Raw genomic sequence first — 25244 nt, 5'->3', positions numbered from 1 at the left:
AGTTCATTTGCTTATTTATAGTTGTTTCCTATGCATCATATGTGGGATGGTTTTTTCCTCTTATCGCCCTGACCCAGCTGTTAGCGCCATGGCGGGCCCACCTCCTGCTCTCTTGCATCCCTCACCTGGGTCCTGGAACAGGGTGCATGCTGCCAGAGGCAGGGGCAGGGCACTAAGCTGCTTGACAGAGGCTGGTCATCAGTCAGGTTCCAGAGGGCAGAGCCACTGTCTGCCCTACCCTTGTTTTCTCTCCCCTCACACGTACCAGATAAATAAAGGCATTGTACTTAAGATAGTGGATTTTTAAATGTATATATGTTAACTCTTTCTTTGAATTATCAAAGTAATTCTTATTCATTACAAAAGTTTAAACAATTCAGAAAAACTCAAAGTAAAAATCCTTCCCTTTCCTTTAATTCTACTTCCCAGAAATAACCATTGTTAATAGTTATTCTATAATAATTGTATTATTTACCACGTGCCAGGTGCTGTTGTAAGCACTTCTGTTTTCTCATTTTATCATCCTTAACACCTTCTGAGGTTTATCCCTATTTTATAGATTAGGAAACTGAGGAGGATAGTGATTTTTTAAAAAACCCTATTCAGCATTCTTTGAAGGGCTGTTCTGTAGAACAGGGGTCAGGTTTGTTTTGCGTTGCTCCAGAATACCACACAAATACCGAGGGTGGGGGTTAGGAGGCAGCTGGTTTCTGTTGAATACGGCGAAGCACTTTCTGGTGAATCGCTTAATCCATCAGCGGGAGAGGCCGCCCTTGAGTGGAGTCAGTGAACCTATTTCACTGGCAGTGTTTAAGTCCCTGCTGGCTGCCGTCTGTCAGGGATGCTGAAGAGGAGGTCCTCACCAGCAGGAGCGTCGCCAAGGTGACCCCCCAGGTTCTTTCCATTCTGGCTCCTTCTCTGATGAGTAATAAGGTCAGGCAACCAAGCGAACCTGGGTCTCCTGCTTTATGGCTAGAGCAGCCTTGTGAAGGAGGAAAGGCACCTAGAGCATCACTATGGGATGTTAAAAGAGCCCTCCCATGTGCGGGGCTGAGTCAGTTAACCATGTGGTGTCGCTGTGAGATGGTGGAATCAAACACCGACTGTCCTTTAGACAGTCAGATGCCGGTTTGGCCCCTCTCTGTCTGTCTTTCCCAGGGGGAGGGGGTGAAAAGAAATGGAAACTGCCTTTTTGGCTCATGTGACTTTTTCGGGGTCCGATCCCCTAGGTTGTGCCCCCCGGGGCCAATGACACTTCCTGTTTCAGAGCAGGTACATAATCACTTCAGGAGGTACGAGGTTGAATACCTACAGTTTGCCTTTCGTTGGATGAACAACCTGCTTATGCGGGAGCTCCCCCTTCGCTGCACCATCCGCTTGTGGGACACGTACCAGGTACGCAGAGAGCCCCGGCCCGCTCCACGCCAGGCTGGCCCTAAGCGCCCAGCCCCCTGCCTGGTGCGGAGTATGGCTGCCCAGAAGTTCCCCCCCCTCCCTCCTACCTCTGTGTTTGCCTCGGCCTCAGGGCTGGCCCTCTGCAAAATCTTTTAAGCCTCTGTTTCCCCAGCCGTGAAAGGGGTGCTGTGCTGCTCTCCCACCTTGCAGAGGGTTGGAACTGAGAGGGCTAGAGCCTGCTCCTCAGAAGGGCTTGATCTAACTCTGCTTTTTCCCTTCCCAGTCTGAACCAGAAGGGTTCTCCCACTTTCATCTCTACGTGTGTGCAGCCTTCTTGATCAAGTGGAGGAAAGAGATCTTGGATGAGGAGGACTTTCAGGTGAGTGGCCAGGAGCTCAGCCTGGGCTGCAGATGAGCATCCAAGAGTTATCCCGTTAGTGGGGCTGCACAGGTAGAAGGTTTCTCAGCAGGTACCCGGCTGAGAAGGGAAGAGGAGAACAGAGGCTCAGAAGAGGTTGCCCCTCCCGGTTGACAGGAAGTCACTGGGGCCCAGAGTTCTTCAGTGTGAAGGGTCTTAGTGGCAGAAAGGCTGCAGAGCAACTGGGCAGGCCTAAGAGACCTTTCATCTGTTTATTGACAAGCATTTGTTGAATGCCTGCCATGTGCTAGGCACTGTTGAAGGTGTAGGATATATGTGATGATAAAACTGCCATGTGCTAGGCACTCTTGAAGGCGTAGGATATATGGGAAGATAAAACAGACAGAGATCTCTGTTCTCATAGAGCTTATGTACTAGTTGGAGACAGACTTACAGTAAACAAAAGCATTGTAAATTAAAAATGTTAGAAGATGCTAAGGAATATTTTTTTTTAAAGTAGAGCAGGAAAAAGGATTATTAGGTGCTAGGGAAGGGACAGCTGGCAATTTCAAATAAAGTAGTCAGGGTAGGCTCACTGAGAAGGTGACATTTGAGTAAAGGCTTGGAGAAGGTGAGAGCATGAGCCATGTGCACAGCTGGGGAAGAATGTCCAGGCAAAGGGGATGCCCAGGGCAAGGGCTTAAAGCAGCAGCATGCCTGGGCTGTGTAAGAAATCATGATAGGGGCCAGTGTGGCCTGGAGCAGAGTGGTCCGGGGGAATAGTAGGAAGAGATGAGGCCAGAGAAGTCACAATGGACCCAGATCACTGAGGACTTTGTAGCTACCATAAGTGGATTTTACTCTGAGTGGAAGGAGAGCCATAAGAGGATCTTGAGCAGAGGAGGGACATGATCTGACTTATGTTTTCAAAGGATCACTGGTTTCTGTGTAGACTGTATGTGTGGGCAAGGGTGGAGGCAGGGAGACCGCCCAGGAGGCTATCGGAGTCCCCCAGGTCAGACATGAGGGTGGCTTGGACCAGGATGGTGGCAGTGGAGGTGTGACAACTGGCCAGATCTCGGATATATCTTGTACGGAAAGCCAACAGGATTTCCTAATGAATTGAGTGTAGAGTGTGACAGAAAGAGGTGAGTCAGGCAGACCATAGTTTATGAGAAGGCTATAGGAGGAGCAGGTTTACAGAGGAAGATCGGGAGATCAGTTTGGGGCATGTCGAATTTTAAATGCCATTAGACATCCAAATGGAGAAGTAGAGCAGATAAAATAAATCTTAGGAGTCTGGAGTTTGAAAGAGAGAGGTCGGGACTTGACATATATGTTTAGGAGCCTTTGGCTAGATGGCACTTAAAGCCAGGACACTGGGTGAGATCTCTAAGGAAGCGAGTGTGGACAGAGGAGAGAGGAGGACCAGGCTTGAACCCCGGCACACTCCTATACAAAGAGGCTGGGGGAAAATGTGGAACAGAGCAGAGGAGGTAGAGGGGATGACTAGTGAGAGTGCCGTGTCCTGGAAGCCTTGGGTGGGGACGTGGAGAAGACTGAAGGGTGTGTGTCAGGTGGCGGATGCCAGGCAGCCACTCCAGGAAGGGGGAATGGGGAAATGGGCACTGAGAAGACAGTTTTCCAGACTTTCTGATCCACAGACAGAAAGGCCTGGAGGTGGTTCATGGTCGTTATCTCTGGGGCAGCAATGGGCTTATGTTTTTCTACCCTGTGTCTTTCTGAACTGAGAGGTTTTTTTGTTTTTGTTAAATGGGCATGTATTTCTTTTAAAAGCAGAGGGGGAAAGCCAGAGAAGACTGAGTGTTTCTCCAAGTTCTAACTAAGAATGTAGGTGTTCTCACTAGTGGCAGCATTTCCATGTGATCCCCGAGCGATACGACTCTGTAATAGTGTTAGGTGCCTAAAGAACAGAAACCTGTTCTCTAGATAGATGGAAAGACAGGCCCCAACTTGCCCACGTAAGGACTTTGGAAGGAAGAGGAAAGGGTCGACTGCAGTGAGTGGATGCTCGCTATGGTGCCGAGCCCGCAGGCAGCTGACGAAGAGCCATGGCTTCTGCCAACGAGCAGCATATGCGACATCCCAGGATAAATGAGCACAAGGGGCTGGAGTGGCTGTGTGCCATGTGAGCTATCAATTTTGATAATGTGATTGAGGTGGAGAAGGATATCAAGAGCATGAAGTCTAATTTAGTTATCAGGAGCCAGGCTCGGAGGGCCTTGTCATATGTGATAAAGGTACTTCTCAGATTAGCTCAGGGAGGTGGGGATGATGCCTGGAATGGCTTTTGCAGTTCACAGTATTGACAGCATAGGACAATAGTCTATCTGACTTTAAAACTATGTTAGACATAGAGATGTTCTTCTGTACTGGCTAGCATATTCCATTATCTGATGGATTTGGGGTCTTTCTGCAGTAACCCAAAGAATAACAATGGGGCTTTTTATCCACTGCTGTGTTAACACCTCAGTTAGTCCTACTCATGGAGGAGTCTCACCTCTTTCTTTTAGATGAAACAGAATAGACGATTAAACTGGATAGTCTGCAAAGTTCCTCCCACCCCCACAGTCTTATAATTCTTTGAATAATAAAAGAAAAAATGTGCCTGACTGTGTTAGGAAAGACAGGCGGTGTCCGTTAGGGGACAGACGTGTGGCCCAGGTGTGAGGAACAAGGGCACCAGCACGTGGTGTGAGATTGTGAGATACCAGCTGTGACTGCAGCGGGGCGAGGGGACCGCATGGCCTGACTGCTAGCGGGCCGCCTCTGATTAAATCCCTGCCAGGGAAGCTCTGTCAGCGCACACAGGCGTCCCCCAGAGCAAGGAGGCCTCGCCTGGGGGGGAAGTTTTAGGCCTAGAACCTGCATGACTCCAAGAAAAACCAGGTGAAGTAGCTGCAGAAATAAACATTAGATTGTGGCGGGTTCAGCAGGCCAGGCATTTGTGCCCTTTAGATTAAGAGCAGGAAAGAAGAGCCAGCTGTGAGGGGAGCCAGTGGAGCGGGATCAGGGGCAGGCAGCACCTTCCTTCTAAAGTTGGGCACCGTGCAGAGTAGCGCACAGTGCGGTGGTTAAGCCGCAGGCTCTGGAGCCAGGCTGCCTGAGGGCAAGTCTTGGCTCTGCTACTTTTCAAGGTGTGCAGCCTCCAGCAGGTAGCTAGGCTCTCTGTGCCTCAGTTTTCTTACCTGTAAAATGGTGATGAGAGTACCTACCTCCTAGGGCTGTTATGAGGATTATACAACTTAACACATGTGAAGCAGTTAGAACGCTGTACTTTGCATATAGCCCTCAAAACAGTGAGCTGGTTGTCATTCACACTACTACTCCTCGCTGTGTACTCGTGAGTCTGGCAAGCAGTGAAGAAGTCAGAGCTTTAGGAACCCAAGTCTCCGATTAAGCGTTTTTTAACTTCCCTGAGCAAATTATGCCAGGCTAATCCTGGGTGAAAGTGCAGAGCCAGGTGAACAAACGGGGCTGGAGAGCAGGTGTCTGAGGGTGCAGGGGCAGAGGGCAATGCCCAGCTATGGCGAAAGCCCCAGAAGCAAGGGCACCTGCTTCTCCCTGCCAGGCAGTTGTCTGGGGTCACACTGTCTGGACGAGTGAACCAAAAACTAATGGCCGGAGGATCACATTAAGAGGTTTCCTTCCTGAGACCTCTGAGCACGGGAACCTGAGGCCCATCCATGCACAGGTACTGGTCCTCTGGGGCCCGTGGGCTGCTGGAAATGAGAGCTTCCAGCAGAGCTGGGCCAGCACTCTTTCGTGGTAGAGGGAGCCCTCAGCCTGGGCTCGTGTAATAGGATAATGATGATAATGTTAGGTTGAATGATATGAAATTGTTCACAGGTTAGAACAGTCAAATGTAGGCAATTTCATAAGGTTCAATCTAATAATAGTTAATTCTCAGCATTTGTAATGTGCTGGGCACTATTCTAAATGCTTACCTGTGTTAATTCATTTAACCCTTGCAACAGTCTCACAAGGTAGACCGTAGTTACTGCCCCCGCTTTACGGATGGGGAAACTGAGTCACAGTGCAATTAAATAACTAGGCCAAGCTCACCCAGGGAGTAAGTGGTAGAAACCTGGAATCTGTGCTGTGTGTGTGGATTGTGCTTTGCTGCCTCTGCCACCACCCCCCTCCAAGACTCGCCCCCCGGCCCCCCACTTCTCCCTTCTCATTGATGATTGCTAGCAGGCTTTCTTCTCACAATGTTAAGGTTTAACAAAAATTAGTGGTTTTCAAATTGAAAAAGGAGTCCTCCAAAGTCGTCCTTTTGATCTGCCACTATTCTGGCTCCCGGGTTTTTCTCCTTCCGCTGCCAGAAGGACCTGTAACCTCCTGGTTCCCTTTCATGCTCTCCCTCCCAGGGGGCTCGAAGCCACCCCCACGTCTCTGTGGGAAGGAGGGGCTCTAACGTTCCCCACGGCTGATGCAGCCATGCAGGTTGCTGGAGCAGAGAGGGGCCTGGGCTCCCGGCCCTGCAAGAGCTGCCAGGCATCAGGGCCACCGCACACCAAGGGCCAAGGGTCAGACTCAGGCGCACCAGGGAGGAGGGAGTCCACTGACACTGGGTTTTAAAAGTGTTTCTCTCTCTCTCTCTTTAACTCTTTATTTTGAAATAATTTTACACTTACAAAATGTTGCAACAGTAGTAGAGAGTTTCCATGTACCCCACCCATTTCCATTTAATCTTTATATCTTACACAACTGTTACAGTTAACCAACCAGGAAATTCATATTGATAAAATACTATTAATCTATAGACCTTATTTGACTTTTACCAGTTTTCCCATTAATGTCCTTTTTCTAGACCAGGATCCTAATCTTCGGCAGTTCTTAAGTCTGTCTTTGTCTTCCATGACAATGAAAATTTTCAAGACTTTTGAAGAATACTGATTAGTTATTTGGCAGAATGTCCCTTAATTTAGGCTTGTCTCATGTTTTCTCATGATGAAATTGAGGATCATGCCTCGGAGAAGGCGTGAAGAAACCATAGAGGTGGTGTGTCCTCAGGACATCGTGTCATGAGGTCCTTGGTGTTGGCATGTCTCGTTACTGCTGCCCTTGATCACTTGGCTTAGGTGGATCTGCCAGGCTTCTCCACTGTAAAGTTACTATTTCCTCCTTGGTAATTGATACATATTTTCTGGGGAGACTATGCAGTTACACCGTTTCTCATTGTTCATTCACCCACTAATTTTAACATCCGTTAATGGTTCTTGCCTGTCACATTCATTACTGTGATGTTTGCCTAATGGCAATTTTCTATTTTCATCATTCCTTCTGTTTATTCATTGGCATTCTCCTCTAAGGGAGAGCTGTTCCTTCTCTCCCATTTATTTATTCAAGTATTTATTTATATCTATGTACAATTCATGGGTATTTATTTTATAGGTTATCCAACACTGTCATTATTTATTTTACTGCTCAGATCGTCCCAGCTTTGGCCCTTGGGTGCACCTTCAGGTTGGCTCCTGTGTCTTCCTGGCCCCATCATTTTTGAAGCACATCCTTACTTTGTGGCACCACAAGATGTTCCAGGCTGATCTTGTATATTCTTTGCCCCAAGCTTGGAATCAACCGTTTCTCCAAGGAGCCCTGGTTAAGCTAGTTTTTTTGGCCACTAAAAAGTATTTAAAGGTGTCATGATAACTTTGGAAATAAGGTTGTAGGAAAGCACTTATGTGAATTTCAAGAACAGGCAAAACCAGTTGATGGTTTAGGTCAGGTCAGTGGTTGCGGAGGAGTCTTGGCTGGGGAGGAACATGAGTCTTCTGGGGCACAGGAAGTGTGCTCCATCTTGATCTGGGTGGTGGTTCTGTATGTAAAAAGTCATCCAGCTGTACACTTAACTTGTGTAGTTATTGTATGCATGTTATGCTGCATTTAAAAAGTTAAAAAACAAAAAAACGATGGGAGGGTGCATGATAAGAAAAGGGCACATGGTTCACTTTGTCATGAGGCCACTATTGAAAGGTTGGGAGGAAGATAAATGGAGGAAGAAAATGCAACAACACTAAAATCCACCTACAGATAGACAGTTGACTGTGTAAAAATTACATCAAAATGGATAATGGATTCCTTTCTCACATAGGAAGGCTGAGGAGTAAATGAGCATACTTGAATTTTGATACCAAGTGAGGATCTTGTTTTTGGCAACTTGGAGGTTTACAGGAAAAAGAGTGACTGCTAGCATTCAGGGCTGACAAGTCATAGAACGAGGGGATGTGGGGGGGTGGCTGTGCAAGACGTTATGCAGCAGTGAGTGTGCCTGGGGCATGAGCAGTGACGGGGGGGAACCTCCCCGGCTTAGGGGAAGCTTTAGTGGCACTTGGGTAGAGCAATGTCAGCCTTGGATGTGAGGACCCTAATGCAGCGGGGCCTCCACATGCAGGTGTGCGCCCCCAAGGAAGGGCTTCTCTCCGCTAGCTGTGAGCCTGAAGAGGGCTGTATCTGCCCAGGGGGCCTGTGAAGGCCACTGCAGGTCCTAAAAGGAGGAGGTAAGCAAAGTGACTCTCTGAGGAACTAGGCTGAGCGTGTGAGAGCTGAGAGGCGTGCCATCCCCACTCTGATGTGGGGCCACACCAAGAGCAAGCCCTTCTCAGCGCTTGCCCCTGGCCCGCACTTTGCCAGATGCTAGCTCCTTGATGGAGAGGTAGAGGACCCTGCAGCTGTGGCCTCCCCTGAGTTTTCCTGGCAGAGGAACGGCCAGAGCATGGGCCCTGCAGGGGTAAGAGGCTGAGGTGTTGGGGGAGGGAAGCGGCAGGGAGAAGGCAGGGTAGCCGGAGTGTCCCGGCGCTGAGGGAGAGGCCACCAGGACTGACTTTGGAGAAGACAGTGGGAAGGAGATGGGGCTTGATTCTAAAACAGGGCAATGTTGACCCCCTTCCTGTGTCACGTCAGCAGCCCCCACCCTAAAGCCTAGCCCGGTGATGTCTGGGCCTTGACTTGCACTGCTGGCTCTTTGGGGCTGGAAGGCGGAGGGAGGCCTTGTCCCATCCCACAAGGCCAGCTGAGTGACCTAGGGAGTCAGTAAAGTTTGTTACTTTGTTAAGTAACAAAATTGTAGCAATGAGTGGGCTTTCATCTCTGCCCTCTGGCCAAGGCTAAACCTGGAATGTTGAAAGAAGCTGGGAAAGCCACAGAATTAGGTCACTGGAAAATATGTTTTTATTCCTGACGTGAATGGCAGAGTACACCATTGATGCAGGTTGTGGGCGTCAGACTTTGGGAGAGACTTCCCAAAGCAGGCTAATGTCAAATCCAGGACAGGATATCTGAGTGAGATTGTGAGTGAGAAAGCACGTGGCAGGCCCTCCGTGGGTCAGTGCACTGCCACATAGTTACAGCCAAAATAAAAGGAGTTGCTGGGAGGGAGAAGGGAAGCACCGCAAAAAGTCGCAAGTTCAGTATGTGTTTAGAAGAGCATGAGCCTTGCCAAACTGTGGCACTCAGACAAACAACATACAGAAAATTTATATAGGTGCAGTGGTTCTGCGATGGCGGACAGCAGTGTAGTGGAGGTGGCCTCCTGGAGAATGCCGACCCCCCCATCTACGAGTGCTCCATTGATGACCCAGAGCGTCTACTGACACTAGAAGAATTGAATGTAGGAGAGCAAGTCCAGGTTCAAGTGAGCACTGAGAGCACAGTGGCCAAAGCCTCCACACCCACCCTTCCACACTGCAGTGTGGCCACCCTTATTGGCCTGTCCATCAATGTCACCAAGGCCCATCAAGGTCAAGCTTCTGTGATCCCTTCCCAAGCGTTTCAAGATGAACATTACACCAGGGACCCATGCCTTAGAGCATGCAGTGAACAAGCAGCTTGCGAATAAGGAGTGGGTGGCAGCTGCCCTTGAGAACGCCCCTCTGCCAGAGGTTGTAAACGAGTGCCTGTTGGCCTGCTCCTGAGCCTGACTTTTAGTCTCCAGCCCCACCCAGGGCACATGGCCTTGTTTTCTTGAATCACTGACAATGAGAGGTTAACATCTTAAATTTTATAATAAATCCTTAATTTATATTAAAAAACAAAAAAAAATTGTACAGAATAAAGCAACCCACAGGGAGCCTGAAAACTATTCCACTATAGCATAATGTATCTAGGAAAAGCATGTGCTCAAATCAGAAAGAACAGACGTTTGAGCAAATGCCTGGTCACCTTACAGTTTAAAAACTCATCTCAGGGAAAGCAGCACTTGTCAGAGTCCAGAAGAGTGTGGGACCCAACAAAGATGTCAGGGCAGGTGCCAGCAAGGCCTCAGATGGTGCAGAACTGAGTTCGGGGGGACTCCAAGGACTAATAATCAAAGTTCCTTTAAATCCGTAAGAAGGAGCTGGCAAGGGAGTCGATGGGACCAGCTTATGACTCTAAGCCAGAGGAGCAGCTGGTCTCAGAATCCTTTGCTTTCATCGTACGGAAGAAAGCCTTGGAGAGATTCCCACTCTGAAAGTGTCTTTGGTAGGACACAGGTCAGAGTTATTAAATGAAACAGTGCTAAACCTGTGGGATGTTCCTGGCCTAAATGACAAACTAAACGTAAATACGTCCCTTGAAGCAGACGGCAGCCACCCACCACCACTGCAGAAACTCGAGGGTGGGATTGGGGAACGGTGCCTAGACTTGGCCCCATCTTTACAGAGAGCCCCTGAATTGCCACTTTGAATCCTGCCCAAAAGAAGGGTTCAGAGGGAACCCCAGGAACTGAAGATCTTCCACCCAAAGCAAGCTGGTTTGAGAAAGGACTTGATTCCTAGATGCATAAACAAAACAAGCCATTGAGGGGGACTCGACAGGACTTTCTCTGAGAGGAAAGTTCCTAAATGTACTAGGCACCTTGACACCGGGGAAACCAGAGAGTAAGCTTGATTCTCAAAACGTTTGCATCCAAGGATATGTCTTTTGAAAGTTTCTATTGAGACCAGGGGCATTGTTTTGCTACCTCACTGATTCTCAAAACAGGAAGGATTTGTTTTAAAGTACTTATTTGACTAGGAAAGCATTTTTACACGCCTGAATACACTTTACATTTGCAAAGAGTGTTCCACTATTGTGAAGTGGTTTCTACACAATATCTGATCTAATAGCTTACATTTTGTGTAGCTTTTAAGTTCTTTTGCTGTTAATTATTACGTATCCTATCTTTGTTGTGCTTGGCCCTTTTCACTGAGTAAAATTAAGCAACTTGGGGCTGGCCCAGTGGCGCAGCGGTTAAATGCGCACGTTCCGCTTCTCGGTGGTCCGGGGTTTGCCAGTTCAGATCCCAGGTGCGGACATGGCACCGCTTGGCAAGCCATGCTGTGGTAGGCGTCCCGCATATAAAGTGGAGGAAGATGGGCATGGATGTTAGCTCAGGGCTGGCCTTCCTCAGCAAAAAGAGGTGGATTGGCAGCAGTTAGCTCAGAGCTAATCTTCCTCAAAAAAAAAAGAGAAAATTAATCAACTCTTCCCACTTCCTTTGAAACAGCCTCTTCTATGACTTCTTTTCTTTCTGTTCCTTCCATATTATGCCCCATTTCTCTTCTCATGCCAAGGCAAGCAGTATGTAGCCTAGTGGTTGTGAGCACAAGCTCTAGAACCAGATGGCCTGGGTTCAGATCCCAGCCCAGCACAACTCTGTGATCCTGGGCAAGTTCCTTAACCTCTGTGACGTAATTTCCTCATCTGTAAATGGAGGTAATAATATGGATCTCATAAAGTTGATGTGACGACTGAACAAGTTAATGCAGAGTCCGTCTAAAGCATTCAGAGCGCGTGGTGTGTGGTCAGTGCTCAGTAAGTGGTAACCGCCATCAGAGGGGATTATCCGCGAAGCTCTCCCTCTTCCTCTCCGCTCTTCCATCCACTGGACATTCTCTAATGGCTTCCCCTGTACCTTCTCCTCACGAAGATCTCCGCTTATTACCTACTACCCTTCTCCTTTGGCCCCCGTATCTAATGGTCGTCTTTTCCCCCCTCACACATGGCTCAAATTTCTCTTTTGCCATATTCCTCCTCCTTCGGGATCTGTGGATTCTCAGCAGATACCTGGGCCAAGCCCTTTTCTGCTATTTCAGCCATTTTCAACTTTTCAGCTGTGAAAGCCATTGCCCCCTTTCCATTAATTTGGAACTGCTCTCTGCTGCTTACCCTGCAAGCTGTCTTCTCACGACTGTAGTGTTTCATCTGACACATGTCATGCTTAGTGCTCCCATGAGCTGGCTTTGTAACAAAGCTTCAGTCGTTCCCTGCCCCTGCAGTGTCTCTTCTCTACCCCTAGATAAAAGCAGCTCATGTGTGCTTAACACCTTCCTCCCCCAGCCATGGTTATTCGGTTTCTACCTCTTTATCTCTATCCCAAATGTATCAGTACATTGGGCAGGGTTCCCATTGTTATAGCACTGATGGGGGTGAAGTTCCTAGGGATAGCCACCAGGTGGCAGAGTGGTTCCTCATACCCAAGCCTCAGTGCCCTTGGGGGAGGTGGGGAGGTTAACTCGGCTAGGGGTAGAATTCTTTCAAGGCTTCTGGGAGGTTTCCAGCAAGGCTAGAAGAATTGGAAATTGCAGGTAGATCCTATCCTAGCAAAGAATGCTCTCGCCTAGAGAGATCACCCCTTTGTTGGTTGTTTTTGTTTATCAATTATGCAAGTGTATGTAACCATTATAGAAAAATTAGAAAATGCCAGTAAGCAAAAAGAAAAATATCAGGTATCTGAGATCTTACCACATAAAGGTGATGTATTTCCTTCCAGATATTTTGCCATGCAAATCTATACAAATAAACACGTACTGTGTGTAACCATTAATGGAACAACCTTGTGTACTTTGTTTTTTTGTACCTTCTTTTTATCACTTTGTAAAATATAGTGGATCTTCTATAATGTCAAAAAATATAGATCTACATCATTTCCTCATTTTCGTATTTTTTACACATTACGTGAGTATATACTTGTGCAAAAATTATGAGAACATTAATACCTTAGCTACAGGGTATTCCAGTTTACAGATTTACCTTAATTTATTTAATGAAAGGTCACTCTCTGTGTGCCGTCTGGGAGTTTCCTTCCTTGGGATCTCACTAATAGGCCTGCATCCCAAGTGTGCTTTTTAATCTCTCTAGTGGCAACCCCAAACCTGGTTGCCTATTGGAATCAGTGGAGAAGTTTGTGAAAGGTGTGGATTGCCAGGTGCCATCCCAGGTCTTGAGAATCCAAAATTCCAGGAATGAGGCTTGGGCCCATGTATTTTCAAGAGCTCCTGCCATCACTTCAGCTCTCGCAGCCTAGTTGGAACCACTGATTGTGATCACAGGTGAGACGATCACTAGAAGCCCTAAGGGTCTCATTGAGGCTCCAGGCCGCTGGAATCTTCTTGCTTGTGTTCTGGATGAGGCTGAGCAAGTGTCCTTCCTTCAGCTCCCCTTCCCTGGAAGGCGGGTCAATGAGGTATTTCCTCAAGAAGTAGGAGAGCAATGTGACCCCACCCAGCAAGGTCACTGAAAGTGGGAATGAAATTCTATCCTAACCAAAGCAATTTGTACAAAAAAAGAAAGTTTTCCAATGAATGAATTAAGTTAAAAGTAATATTAGTGTTACTGTGGACACGGGTGTTAAACTAGACTCCAAAGGAAAGTCTAAGAGTTCTTGTGGGCTGTGGTATGGATGGAGAGAAGGGCCAGCTATCAGAGCAAGCGGCTTTAGCCAGGGTCCACATTTAGAGGTGAGGGGATCCCTGAATGTGACTGGAAAAGTAGTTACAGTTTTATTTTCAATGACCCCTAACTCAAAGTTAGCATTTTCTATCTTAGTGAACATAGGCCACAAAGCACAGTAATATTAGCAGTACCTGTCTTTGTCACTAATGGCAAGTATTTTCATATCATATTAAGTTGTTGAAGATACCTCAAAACATTGTTTATGTGTATCACTACTTTGAAATTACTGTAGTTTTTTAATCTGCCTTTAGATCTTGTTATAGAATATATTAATAAAGTACAAATTTTGCAATATCACAAGTTGTTAAAATATTTTGATAACTGTATTTCAATTTAACTGGTTTCCTTTGTGGTACTATGTATTTTATTTTACGTATTTAAACCTTTATTCTGAGAAGTAATCCATAGGCTTCACCAGACAGCTGGAGAGTCTGAGGTACAGAAGAGGTTAAGACCTCTGTAACAGAGAGTCTGCCAGAGTTAGAATAAAGTTGACTCCCAGAGGAGGATGCTGGCGGAAAGAGGGATGCCTTTTCCAGTTTGTGGGGGTGGGGGCACTTGGGGGAAGGAATAGGAAGCAAGAGAGAAGAGGCAAAGGGGCCAGAGGTTAGGGAGTTCATGGGGGAAGGTATTATATTCTGAGGGCAACATTTATAAAAATAAGTTGAGATAGAAATGATGATTCTTTAAAAAAAAAAAAAAGCAGACATGAGGCAGACATAAAGGACAGAACTGAGGCCACGACAGAACCCAGAGAGAATTGTTATTGTGAGAAACAAGCACTCCAGAGAGGTTCAGATCAGCTGAAGGCAAGATTTTTAAAAGCAACATTAAGGGCCCGCCCCATGGCCAAGTGGTTAAGATCGCACGCTGGGGTTCTCAGGTTCAGATCCTGGGCGCAGACCTACAGACCACTCATCAAGCCAGGCTGTGGCGGCATCCCACATAGATGAATTAGAATGATTTATAACTATGATATACAACTATGTACTGGGGCTTTGGGGAGAAAAAGAAAAAAGATAAAAGCAACATTAGCATCTGGGTGGGTTGAGTCTTCACAATTGGTTGAGTAACTGGTCTGGTTGAGTGAATTCAGTAACAAGGATGTGATGGGAGGGGGTGTTTACCTGGAGGGTATGGGAAAGAGAGAAGGTGGATGCCAGCAACCGTGGTTGGGAGAGTGTGGACATAGGGAGAAGCACATAGCCTGACTGCTTTCTCATTACATTCTTCCTGTGGGTTCAGCACCATTTCGATTGAAGGCTTTGAGTTCTGTTCTCAGGCTTGGAGATCTCTGAGAAAGGGGTCACAATTAACCAAGTCTGTTTGTTTAATGAGAGTATTCAGTCCTGGTGGAGATCTAGGGAAATGAACATTGTTCTGGAACATATTTTCTTGGTGAGCATTAAGTACCTTTAAGACGTACATGTGCTTTGACACCGTAATTTAATTGCTTGTAATTTAGCCCAAGGAGATAATCTAAAATATGGCTTTATGCTCAAGGCTGTTCATTGTAGTGAAAAATCAGAAATAATTAAGTGCTCAAAACAGGAAGATGTAGAGTAAATTATGGTACATCTGCATCATGGAAAATTCTTTGGCCATTGAAAACGTATACAGGACTTTTTAATATTAGAGGAAATGCTTATGATAAATGCTAAATAGATTCAAAATTATATGGAGGAAATATTTCAACTGTGTAAAATGTGCAGAAAAAGGACTGGAAGGAAATATGCCCAGATGTTTAAGAGTGGCTTCCTCTTGATTGTGAAGTTATGGGTAATTTATTTTCTGCCTTTTTTTACTTTTTACTAGACAAAACTTCCACAGAATCTGTATTACCAGGAAAAAAATGTTCTGTCACACAAGTAATGTACAAAGACTTTATTGTAAAAATTGAAAACAAGGGGCTCGAAAGATATAAAAGTATAATGAGAAAAAAGTGAAACTCTCCCATCCCCAGAGGTAACCACTGTTGATGGTATACCACCCAGCCTTCTAAAACTTGTATATACATATACATATACAAATGCATTGTTGTGTTTTCTCATTTACCTAAGTGAGGTCATACCGTAAGTATTTTTCTGCAACTTCCTTTTTTTCCCTCTAAAAATGTCTTAGATGTCTTTCCACCTTGGCACGTGTAGTCCTACTTCACTCATTGTAGGTGCTGCCTTGTATTTCACGATATGGAAAACCGTGCTTTATCTAACCATTCCCACACTGACGGACAGTTTCCTAGCGTCTTTTTCCCACTATCTGAAGCACTGATGCAGTGAAGACCTTTGTACGGGAGTATGAGTATTTCCTCAGGACAGGGACATAGAAATAGAGTTTCTGGATCAAAGACCATGTGCATTTCTGATTTTGATAGACATGGCCTATTGTTAAGATGATAGAAACCCATCTCCTGTAACCAAGACCCTAGAATAACGGTGGCTTAAAACAAGGTAATTGTTTACTTCTTTTCAATCAACAGTCTAAGTGTAAGCAATCCAGGGTTAACGCTATGGCTCCAGAGTGGCAGGGACGCAGATTTCTTCTGTCTTGTTGCTTTGCCATCTTCAACACATGGCTTTAATCCTATGATCTAAAATGACTGCTTCCACTCCTCCACTTATATCCATTTTCCAGGAAGGAGAGAAGGAGAAGTCTAGAGCAGAACCCAGAAGGGACACCATCCCAGAACAGGCCAGAACTTAATCATATTGGCCATACTTAGCAGTGATTTGCCACAGGCAGCTTTGTGCCCAACTAAGTTTCTATTAGTAAAGGAAGAAATCTCATAAAAGATATGCAAGACCTTTACACTGAAAACTACAAAACATTGCTGGAGTGTTCAGATCAGCCAAAGGCAGGGTTTTTAAAAGTAATCGTAGCATGTGGGTGGGCCATTGGCATTCTGTACTTTACCTGGTCACAGCACTCATTTGTTTTTCTATTTGATTGTTTTCCCTTTTTTCTTATTGATTTGTAGGCACTCCTTTTTGATTATGGATATTAACCTTTTGTCTTTATAGGTGTTAAAATATTTTCTTATAGTCAGTTTCTTATATTTTAACTTTGTTTTTGGTGCCTCTTGATGTGTTCAGGTTTCAAAATTGTAAATAATCAAACATATCGGTCTGTTTATGGCTCTGGGTTTTGTGTCTTGCTACTATTGTTTTTATAATCAGAAAAATGAGAAGAATATCCAGGTAAGAAAGAGAGAGAAAGAACAAGAAGGAGAAGCAGCATCAAGGGTAAATAAATTACAGAGATAACCTAAAATCTCACATTCACTTTTTATTCTAATATCCTCTTTGATAGGCTGTCTCCATGGAGCCGTTTGAGGGACCTGGGCTTTGGGGACTGACTAGGATTTAGATAGGTGGAGGAGAAAAGAGAAGGTATTCCCAGAGAAAGGAATAACATAAATTAAACCATGGAGGCACAATTACACCTGGCTGAAGTGGACCTGGCTGCATGAGGCGTGTACGTTGGGAACAGTGGGAAATTAGCTGGACAGGTAGGTTGAGGGTGGTCTTTGGACAACAGGGCAGAGGAGACATGTAGTGATTACAGGTGAACATTGGGATTAGGAGGAAGGTGTCAAATGCAAAAGGATACGCAGCCGTCTTATCAATAAAGGTTTGAAAGGAAAGGAAGCAAATTAAGTATCTAACAAAAGAGAAATGGTTGAGTAAATTAGGGTTTAGCCACATGATGGAAGACTGATAATGAGTATAATCATTCTTGAAGGCTGCATGGAAAAACATGAAAATTATAGTAAAAAAGATTAAAAAGCATATAAAATCATAATTATGATTAAAAATATTTAAAGAAATATGGCATGTGGAAAAAAGACTTGAAAAGGAACACTTCAAAATTAACGAGGTATATTTGGATGATGAGTAATTATCTTTCTCTTTTAAATATCCTTATTTATTGTTGTCATTCTCTGTAATATTTTTAAAGAGGCAGGTGTTAGTGGATCGGAGAATCAGCAGAGGCTTTTCAAGGCTTCCTGAAGGTGAACTAGGGGCCGAGGGCTGTGTGCTGCTTGGGAGGAGGGAGGCCAGACCCTTTGGGACGGGTGACCCAGGAGAAAGGGGCCCATTCCAGGGCCTGCTGGTCCCTTGCTCTATAGTCCCAGGATGATAAAAGTCATTTCTTGCATTCCAGGGTCTCCTCATGCTGCTACAAAACCTACCTACGATACACTGGGGCAACGAAGAGATTGGGTTGCTCCTTGCCGAGGCGTACAGACTCAAGTACATGTTTGCCGATGCCCCTAATCACTACCGCCGATAGGTGCTGCCTCCCCGCGGGGATCCAGACTGCCCCCATCTCTGATGGCAATCTGATCACTGTGGCCACTGTGCGAGCCGTGGACCCCGGCCAGGAGCCACTCCTGCTGTAAAAAGCTCACGTCCGCCGCCCAGGTCTTAACTTCTTGGCGTGCCTGTCCACCACTCCATGTCTCGGGATGGGTCTCTTGGACCACTATCAGTATTCCATGCCGTGTGGATGGGCCCAGCTCTGGGAGAGGACAGAAAAGGAGGTACAGGGTTGTCTGCCCCTTTAAAAGAAACTGGACAAAAGAAGGGGAAGGCTCAGGGTCTCAACTCACATTGTCCCTACACAGACTGGCTGTCATTTGCCTCCCAGCCCCAGCTGATACTGTTGCTTTTTGTGACATAGTTTTATTTGATCACAGGTCAAAAACGCCTTATGTTTTCAAAAGACTCCTGGCCCCTCCGCCCTCTCCCCTGCTCCTGGCCGTCTCCCTTCTGCCCTAGTCTGAGCCAGTGAGGGGCAGCTTTTTAAGACCATTGTTTTCAGGTGGAGGAGGCATTGATGCTTAGAACTCTGGGAAGAGGCCTATACCCAAGGGCTAGGAATTTTGTTTTTCCTTTTCTCACCAATGTGTGTGTGTGTGGGTGGGTGGGTTTACACACCCATCAGCATTTAGTTACATGTCTGAATTTCTGTGTCCGGACTAGCCCCATGAAAACCAGCTGGCAAGGGCCCCAGTGACCAAGTGTACGAGCGTCCCTTGAGAAGGATCAGGGCAGGGGAGTGAGAAGGGGCGTTTTACCTCTCCACATCCTTTTTCCATGATGACCCACTCCAAGATATTATGTGTAAATTGTGTTATTATGTATATGGGTAAAGATGTACAAATATATGTCCTCTTTGTAGCAGATATGATTTTATATTTATAATGTGCATTGACATGTGAAAGCAATCTCGGTCACTAGCACACATGAAGTTGCCAGACAGGTGGCTTCAGCGCCTCCAGGCTGGGTTCTGAGTGCCCTCCTGTGAGGGAAGTGAATGGGCGTCTGCTAGGGTGAGCATAGCTGAGCAGATGGAGCTGCCTTGAAAACCGCTGGCAGCCATCCCAAGCATCAGCGTCTCAGAGTTTTTCTCTCCTCCCCTCTCTTCCCACCCCTCCCCGGGCCTTTCTGGAGCGTCTGCCCTGCTCCTTCCCCTCTTCAGCAGACAGAGCTCCCCACCCTTCATTCCCACCACCTCCCAGAGAGAGGACTACAGAGGCAGAAGCCCTTCTGCATGTTTTTAGCCCCTGCCTTTCCCCCAGAATCTGGGGAGGGCTTTTGTTTTTTACGTATTTAAGTCAGCATTGTATTCAAGACAGAAGCTGTGACTGACTTGTCCGTGCCAAGGAAAGAGGTTTCCTGTGTGTCCCTGGGGTTTGGGGCTCTTCTCAGAGAGAGACATTCGATGTCCCCCGATGTCACCATCACACCCCACACAGCTCATGAGATGTGTGACCCATGTTCAATTTTTGGTGTTTGGTAATTAAGTGGGAGGCATGGTGGCAAGCAGTTGTCATCCTCTTGGGAAGTCGAGCATTGTCCCCATGGGTGACACCCTTGTGTCTCTGCCAGTGAAGCCCCACCATGGCATGTTACATTTCTCATCTGGAGCTGTTTCTCAGGCATTCTTCCTAACCTTTTTCTTTTCCCCCTTCAGTGTGCCTCGATAGTCTCCTTCGCAGAGTGAGAGGGCTTGTGACCTCCCTCAACTGGACTAATTAAAGAAAGACACTTGTGTTCCCAAGTGGTGGTTTTATTTTTTTAGTTTTTATGTTTGAATGGGAAATTGTGGATAAAGTGAAAGAATTGTAAATAAATAGTGTATTTCCTCCTCCACTGCTGATTTTTCTCCAATGGATCTGTGTCACCTGGAACATAAGAAGTGTCCTTTTCTTGGGTTTTTCTTGCTGATAATAGTAAGTATAGGGGACAGGCCTTCTGTAGGGCAAGCAGGGGATCAACAGAAGATCAAAAGGCAGTCTCAGAGGATGTCAGCAAACACTCAGAGAGCACCTACTCTGTGAAGGTGAACCTGTCTCAAGAAAGGCAGTTGACTGCATTTTCCTTCTACAAAGGATAGATTGGAATGGTTCCTCTGCCCAGAACTTCTTCGCAGGACTCATTTGAGTGTTTCTTGGTTTCAGTCATTAGGAGTTATATTAGGATCAAATTCTGCTACATGTAACAGAAACCAAAAATAACTGGTTTGCACAGCATGGGAAGTGACTTCTCCTTCACATAAAAGTTCAAAAGTAGGCAACCCAGGGCTGGTGTGATGAGTCTGTTTCACAAAGTCTTTAGAAACCTGGACTCCTTTTCTGGATCTTCATGGTCAAGATGACAACTAGCACTCCAGCTACCATGTCCATTATCCAAGTGAGAGAGTGGATTAAAGAAAGGACAAAGGAAAAAGAACGAAGGACAAAGAAAGAAAAGGATGAACAAAATGTGCCAGCAGTGTTTTAAGGAAGGTTCCAGAAAGCTGCCCCATAGTACCTCTTCTTACCACTCACAGGCCAGCACTTAGTCCCATGGTGGGTCACCCCTAGTTGCAGGGGAGGTTGAGGGGTTAGTCTATTCCCGGCAACCATGTGCCTGGCTCAAAATCAGGATTCTGTTTCTCGGATTCAGGTAGCAATCTCTACAATAAGAACTTATGAAAATAAGTTGAAAAATAGAGATGAGAATTTCCCATAAGCATATATTCACAATTAACCTTGGAATTGAACCTTTGTCCTAGAACATGGACAGTATTTCTACTTGATATTATTCAGACTGAGGCCATTAGTTGTTCCTGAGGCTAATAGAGAAAATAACTAATCTGAGCTAATCTTCATTCAAAATTTCTGTTTTTAATTTATGTAGGAAATCAAGCTTTTTCTGAAATGTCTGGTCATGATTAGAAAATTGATGAAACCTTTCAAACTAATCCTGGCATACTCTGACCTGCAGTTTATCCAATGTTTCTGCATTCTAAATCTCTACAGTTCTACTCAAATAGGCCCTACTTCTGTTTTTATTCATCGGTGAAGGGATAGTAGCACAGATTCCTCAAATAGTGACCCCATTTGCTTCTAGAGGCAAGACCCTCTTGGTGACAGCATTTGGTTTGTCTTGGATTGGACTTTGCGTGTCGAACGTCTCTGTAAAGCTTTAAGGATTGGAGTCAGAAACTAAGCCCCAGTAACTGAGCCCTTCATACCTCTCCCTGGGGCTTCAACACTCAATTCCTGGTTGGAGACAGTATTGGAAACTGCCCTGGACATCAAGAAGAGGATTTTAGACTCATGATGAAAAAAATGAAATTCACAAAGAACCAGAGAACATAAAGCACGTTGTCACAAGACCAGAATCTTCTGAGCCTGAGCCAATTTGCCAGGATAGTTGCAGCACACCCACAGCTAGAGCAAATCAAAGCATGCCCTTATTTTGGCAAAGGCTGAATTAGAATTCTTGGAAGCAGGGCAAACCTCTATTCAGTTTGGTTCAGGAGGTGGCTTGTGAGCTGTGGCTTCTGGGTGATGAGTGTGACAGTCCCTGCTTGAACTGATAGCTGTGGTGGGGAGTCTGTGAACTAGATCCTGGGGACTCAGTACTTTTGCTGTAGGGACACCAAGCTTGTCTCAGTAGTGACCCCATCATACCTGTCCCACCCACCCAGCTATCTGAGAGACGAAAACCCAGACCTTCTCTTCCAACCACTGGTCTCCAATCTTTTTAACCTATATCTTCATATTTAATGTGGGTTTCCTAAAGACATGGGTCTTGTTCTCCAATCCAGTGTGACAATCTCTTGTTTTTAATTGGTGCCTTAGGGCATTTACAATGAATATTAATATGGTTGGATTTACGTTTACCATATTATTTGTTTTCTGTTCCCTTTGTTTTTTGTTCCCCATTTCCTACCACCTTTTGGATTATTTGAATATTTTTCAGTATTCCCTTTTAATATATCTATTGACTTTTGGCTATATATCTTTGTGTTTTTTTAAGAGGTTGCTCTAAGGATTGCAATATATACCAGTTTATAGTCTACTTACAGTTAATATTTTATCACTTTAAGTAAAATGTAAAAGCCTCACAACCATACAGATCCTTTTACCTCCCCTTTCTACATTGTAGTTGTTATATGCATTATGTCCACATACTTTGAAAACCTCACCAGATACTGTTATAATTTTTGCTCTCATTATACATATTTTAAAGAACTTACCATTTATGTTCCCCCTTCATTCCTTATGTTCCAAGTTTCCCTCTGATATTAATTCCATTCCGCCTGAAGAACTTCCCTGAGCATTTCTCTTAGAGCAGGTGTGCTAACGAGTCTCTCAGTTTTCCTTCATCTGAGAGTTGTCTTTATTTTGCCTTCATTCCTGTATATATTTTCTCTGAATATAGTTATTTTCTTTCATCACTTTAAAGATGTTCTTCCACTGTCTTCTTGCTCCCTCAGTTTCTGATTAGAAACCCACAGTCGTTGAAATCATTGTTCTATATTTAATTCATCATTTTTCTCAGACTGCTTTTTTAAAAAAATTGTGGCAAAATGTACATAACATAAAATTTGCCATCGTAATCATTTTTAAGTGTACAGTTCAGTAGTGTTAAGTACATTCACATTGTTGTGTAACCATCACCACTGTCCACCTCCAGAACTGTGTTCATCTTGCAAAATGGAAACTCTGTACCCATGAAAGGACAGCTCCCAATTTCCCCCTCATCTCAGCCCCTGACAGCCACCATTCTGCTCTCTGTCTCTATGAATTTGACTGCTCTAGGTACCTCATGTAAGTGGAACAATACAGTATTTGTCTTTTGTGGCTGGCTTATTTGACTTAGCATAATGTCCTCAAGGTTCATCCATGTTGTAGCATATATCAGAATTTCCTTCCTTTTTTAAGGCTGAATAATATTCCATCATATATATACACCATATTTTGTTTTTCCATTCATCTGTCAATGGTCAGTTGGCTTACTTCCATTTTTTGGCTACTGTGAATAATGCTGCTATGAACAGGGGTGTATATAAAAATGTCTATTTGAGACCCTGCTTTCAGTTCTTTCGGGTATATGCAGAAGTGGAATTGCTAGATTCTATGGTAATTCTATTTTTAATATTCTGAGGAACTCCCATATTGTTTTTCAGACTGCTTTTAAGATTGTTTTCTTTTTCTTTGGGCTTCAGATGTTTGATTATGTGTTTGAGTGTGGGTTGTTTTGTTTTTTGGAGTATTTTTGTTTGTTTTCTGCATTTATCCTGTTTGGGGTCCACTGAATTTCTTGAATCTATAATTTTATGTCTTTCACCAATTTAAGAAGCTTTCAGCCATTATTCTTCAAATATATATTTTTTCTGCACTCATCTTTTACTCCTCACCTGGGACTCCATTGATATGAATGTTGGACCCACCCTAAGACTCTGTTCATTATTTTTTCATCCTTTTTTTTCTTTCTGTTCTTCAGATTAGATACTTTCTCTTCAACTATCTTCAAGTTCGTTGACTCCCTTTCTGTCATCTTCATTCTACTATTGAGCCTGTAAAGTGAATTTTTGTTTCAGATATTGTGGTTTTGGGTTCTAACATTTCCATTTGGTTCTTTTTATAGTTTCTCTTTCTCTGCTGAGAACTTCTATCTTGCCCTTTATTTCGAGTGTATTTACTTTTACTTTATGGAGCATAGTTATATCTGTTTTAAGTCTTTGTCTGACAAGTCCAACATCTGGGTCATCTTGGGGTTGGCATCTTTTGATCATCTTTTCTCATAGAAATTTATCACATTTTCCTAAGTCTTTGTATGTTAAATAATTTTGGATTGTATCCTGGGCATTTTGAATATTATGTATGAGACTCTGGGTCTTATTAAAATCCTGTAGAGCAGGGTCAGCAAACAATAGCCTATGGGCCAAACCTACCCCCTTCCTGTTTTTATAAATAAAGTTTTATTGGGACACAGCCATGCTTATTTATTTACATATTGTCCATGGCTGCTTTGGGACTACAACAGCGGAGTTGAGTAGTTGTGATAGACCATGTGGCCCACAAAGCCTAAAATATTTACTGTCTGGCCCTTAAGGAAAAAAGTTTGCTGACCCCTGCTCTACAAAATAGTGATTTTGTTCTGTTTGGTTTTAGCAGGCAATCAATCTAGTTAGGTTCAAACTGCAAGTTCTGTGTCATCTTCTGTGAGCCATTGTTCCAGTGTCATTTCAAAGCAAAGTCTTTGCTTTGCTGTTTTGGGTTTGTTTTGACCAAGTAAAACTTGTGCCAGTTCACGCACAGAATTAGGGGATCCCTTTCTCTAGCTGGCTTCTCTCTGGGATTCCCCCTACACTCTCTGGCTCACAGCCAGAATGACAGTGTTTCTCTTGAAATTTCAGCTGCCCATGCTGCTGCCACCACCGCTCCACAATTGAGGCCTGCCCTTGGGTCAGGTCTGGGAAAGAGAAAAAACATTTTTTTTTTTTATTGAGTTATTGATAGGTTACAATCTTGTGAAATTTCAATTGTACATTAATGTTTGTCAGTCATGTTGTAGTTGCACCACTTCACCCTTTGTGCCCACCCCCCACCCCACCTTTCCCCTGGTATCCACTAAACTGTTCTTGGTCCATAGTTTTAAATTCCTCATATGAGTGGAGTCATACACAGATTATCTTTCTCTTGCTGGCTTATTTCACTTAACATAATTCTCTCAAGGTCCATCCATGTTATTGCAAATGGAATGATTTTGTTCTGTTTTGCAGCTGAGTAGTATTCCATTGTATATATGCACCACATCTTCTTTATCCATTTGTCTGTTGATGGGCACTTAGGTTGCTTCCACGTCTTGGCTATTGTAAACAGTGCTGCAATAAACATTGGGGTGCACAGGACTTTTGGGATTGCTGACTTCAGGCTCTTTGGATAAATACCCAGTAGTGGGATGGCTGGATCGTATGGTAGTTCTATTTTTAGTTTTTTGAGGAATCTCCATACTGTTTTCCATAGTGGCTGCACCAGTTTGCATTCCCACCAGCAGTGGATGAGGGTTCCTTTTTCTCCGCAACCTCTCCAACATTTGTTGCTATTAGTTTTAGATATTTTTGTCATTCTAACGGGTGAGAAAAAACATTTTTTAATGTAATTCCCCCCACACCCTCTGGCTTGCAGGGACCCTTTTCCCAAGTCCTCTGTCAGAGAGATGGGGTTTGTGACATAATAAGATATATATTTGGTCTCTGCCCCCAGTTCCTGACACAGCTCCTAAAACCTTTGGAATTTCCTGAGTCATAGAGGTGTTAGGAGCATCTTTTGTTCCAACATTTGGTCTTTGACCCTGGTTTCTGACACAGAACTCCTAAATCCTGTGGAATTTCCTGAGCGATAGGAGATCTTTTGTTCTAATGAGGTGACTCTTGGTGGGCTCCTGGGTAGCTTCAGGATGGGGGCTGGTCACCAGAAAGACCA

At 44.7% G+C, this 25244-nt stretch overlaps 1 protein-coding gene across 4 annotated transcripts in view; it reads left to right on the top strand.

Moving 5' to 3' along the window:
- The window catches only part of TBC1D22B (TBC1 domain family member 22B), a 66418-nt gene extending 46786 nt beyond the window's left edge, over positions 1–19632 (top strand). For 2 of the 4 annotated variants that reach the window (XM_014830951.3, XM_014830949.3), the window contains 4 exons: positions 1268–1395; positions 1679–1774; positions 17432–17486; positions 17639–19632. In XM_014830951.3, the coding sequence (XP_014686437.1) occupies positions 1268–1395; positions 1679–1774; positions 17432–17486; positions 17639–17751 (392 nt within the window). In that variant the 3' untranslated portion in view covers positions 17752–19632. The remainder of the gene's footprint in view (positions 1–1267; positions 1396–1678; positions 1775–17431; positions 17487–17638) is intronic. The other 2 variants (XM_070514996.1, XM_014830950.3) reach the window with 1 other exon arrangement.
- Positions 19633–25244: the final 5612 nt, after the last annotated feature.

Source organism: Equus asinus, chromosome 8 (genome assembly GCF_041296235.1).
Source record: "Equus asinus isolate D_3611 breed Donkey chromosome 8, EquAss-T2T_v2, whole genome shotgun sequence".
Taxonomy (NCBI): domain Eukaryota; kingdom Metazoa; phylum Chordata; class Mammalia; order Perissodactyla; family Equidae; genus Equus; species Equus asinus.
This window is presented reverse-complemented; position numbering and strand designations above follow the sequence as displayed.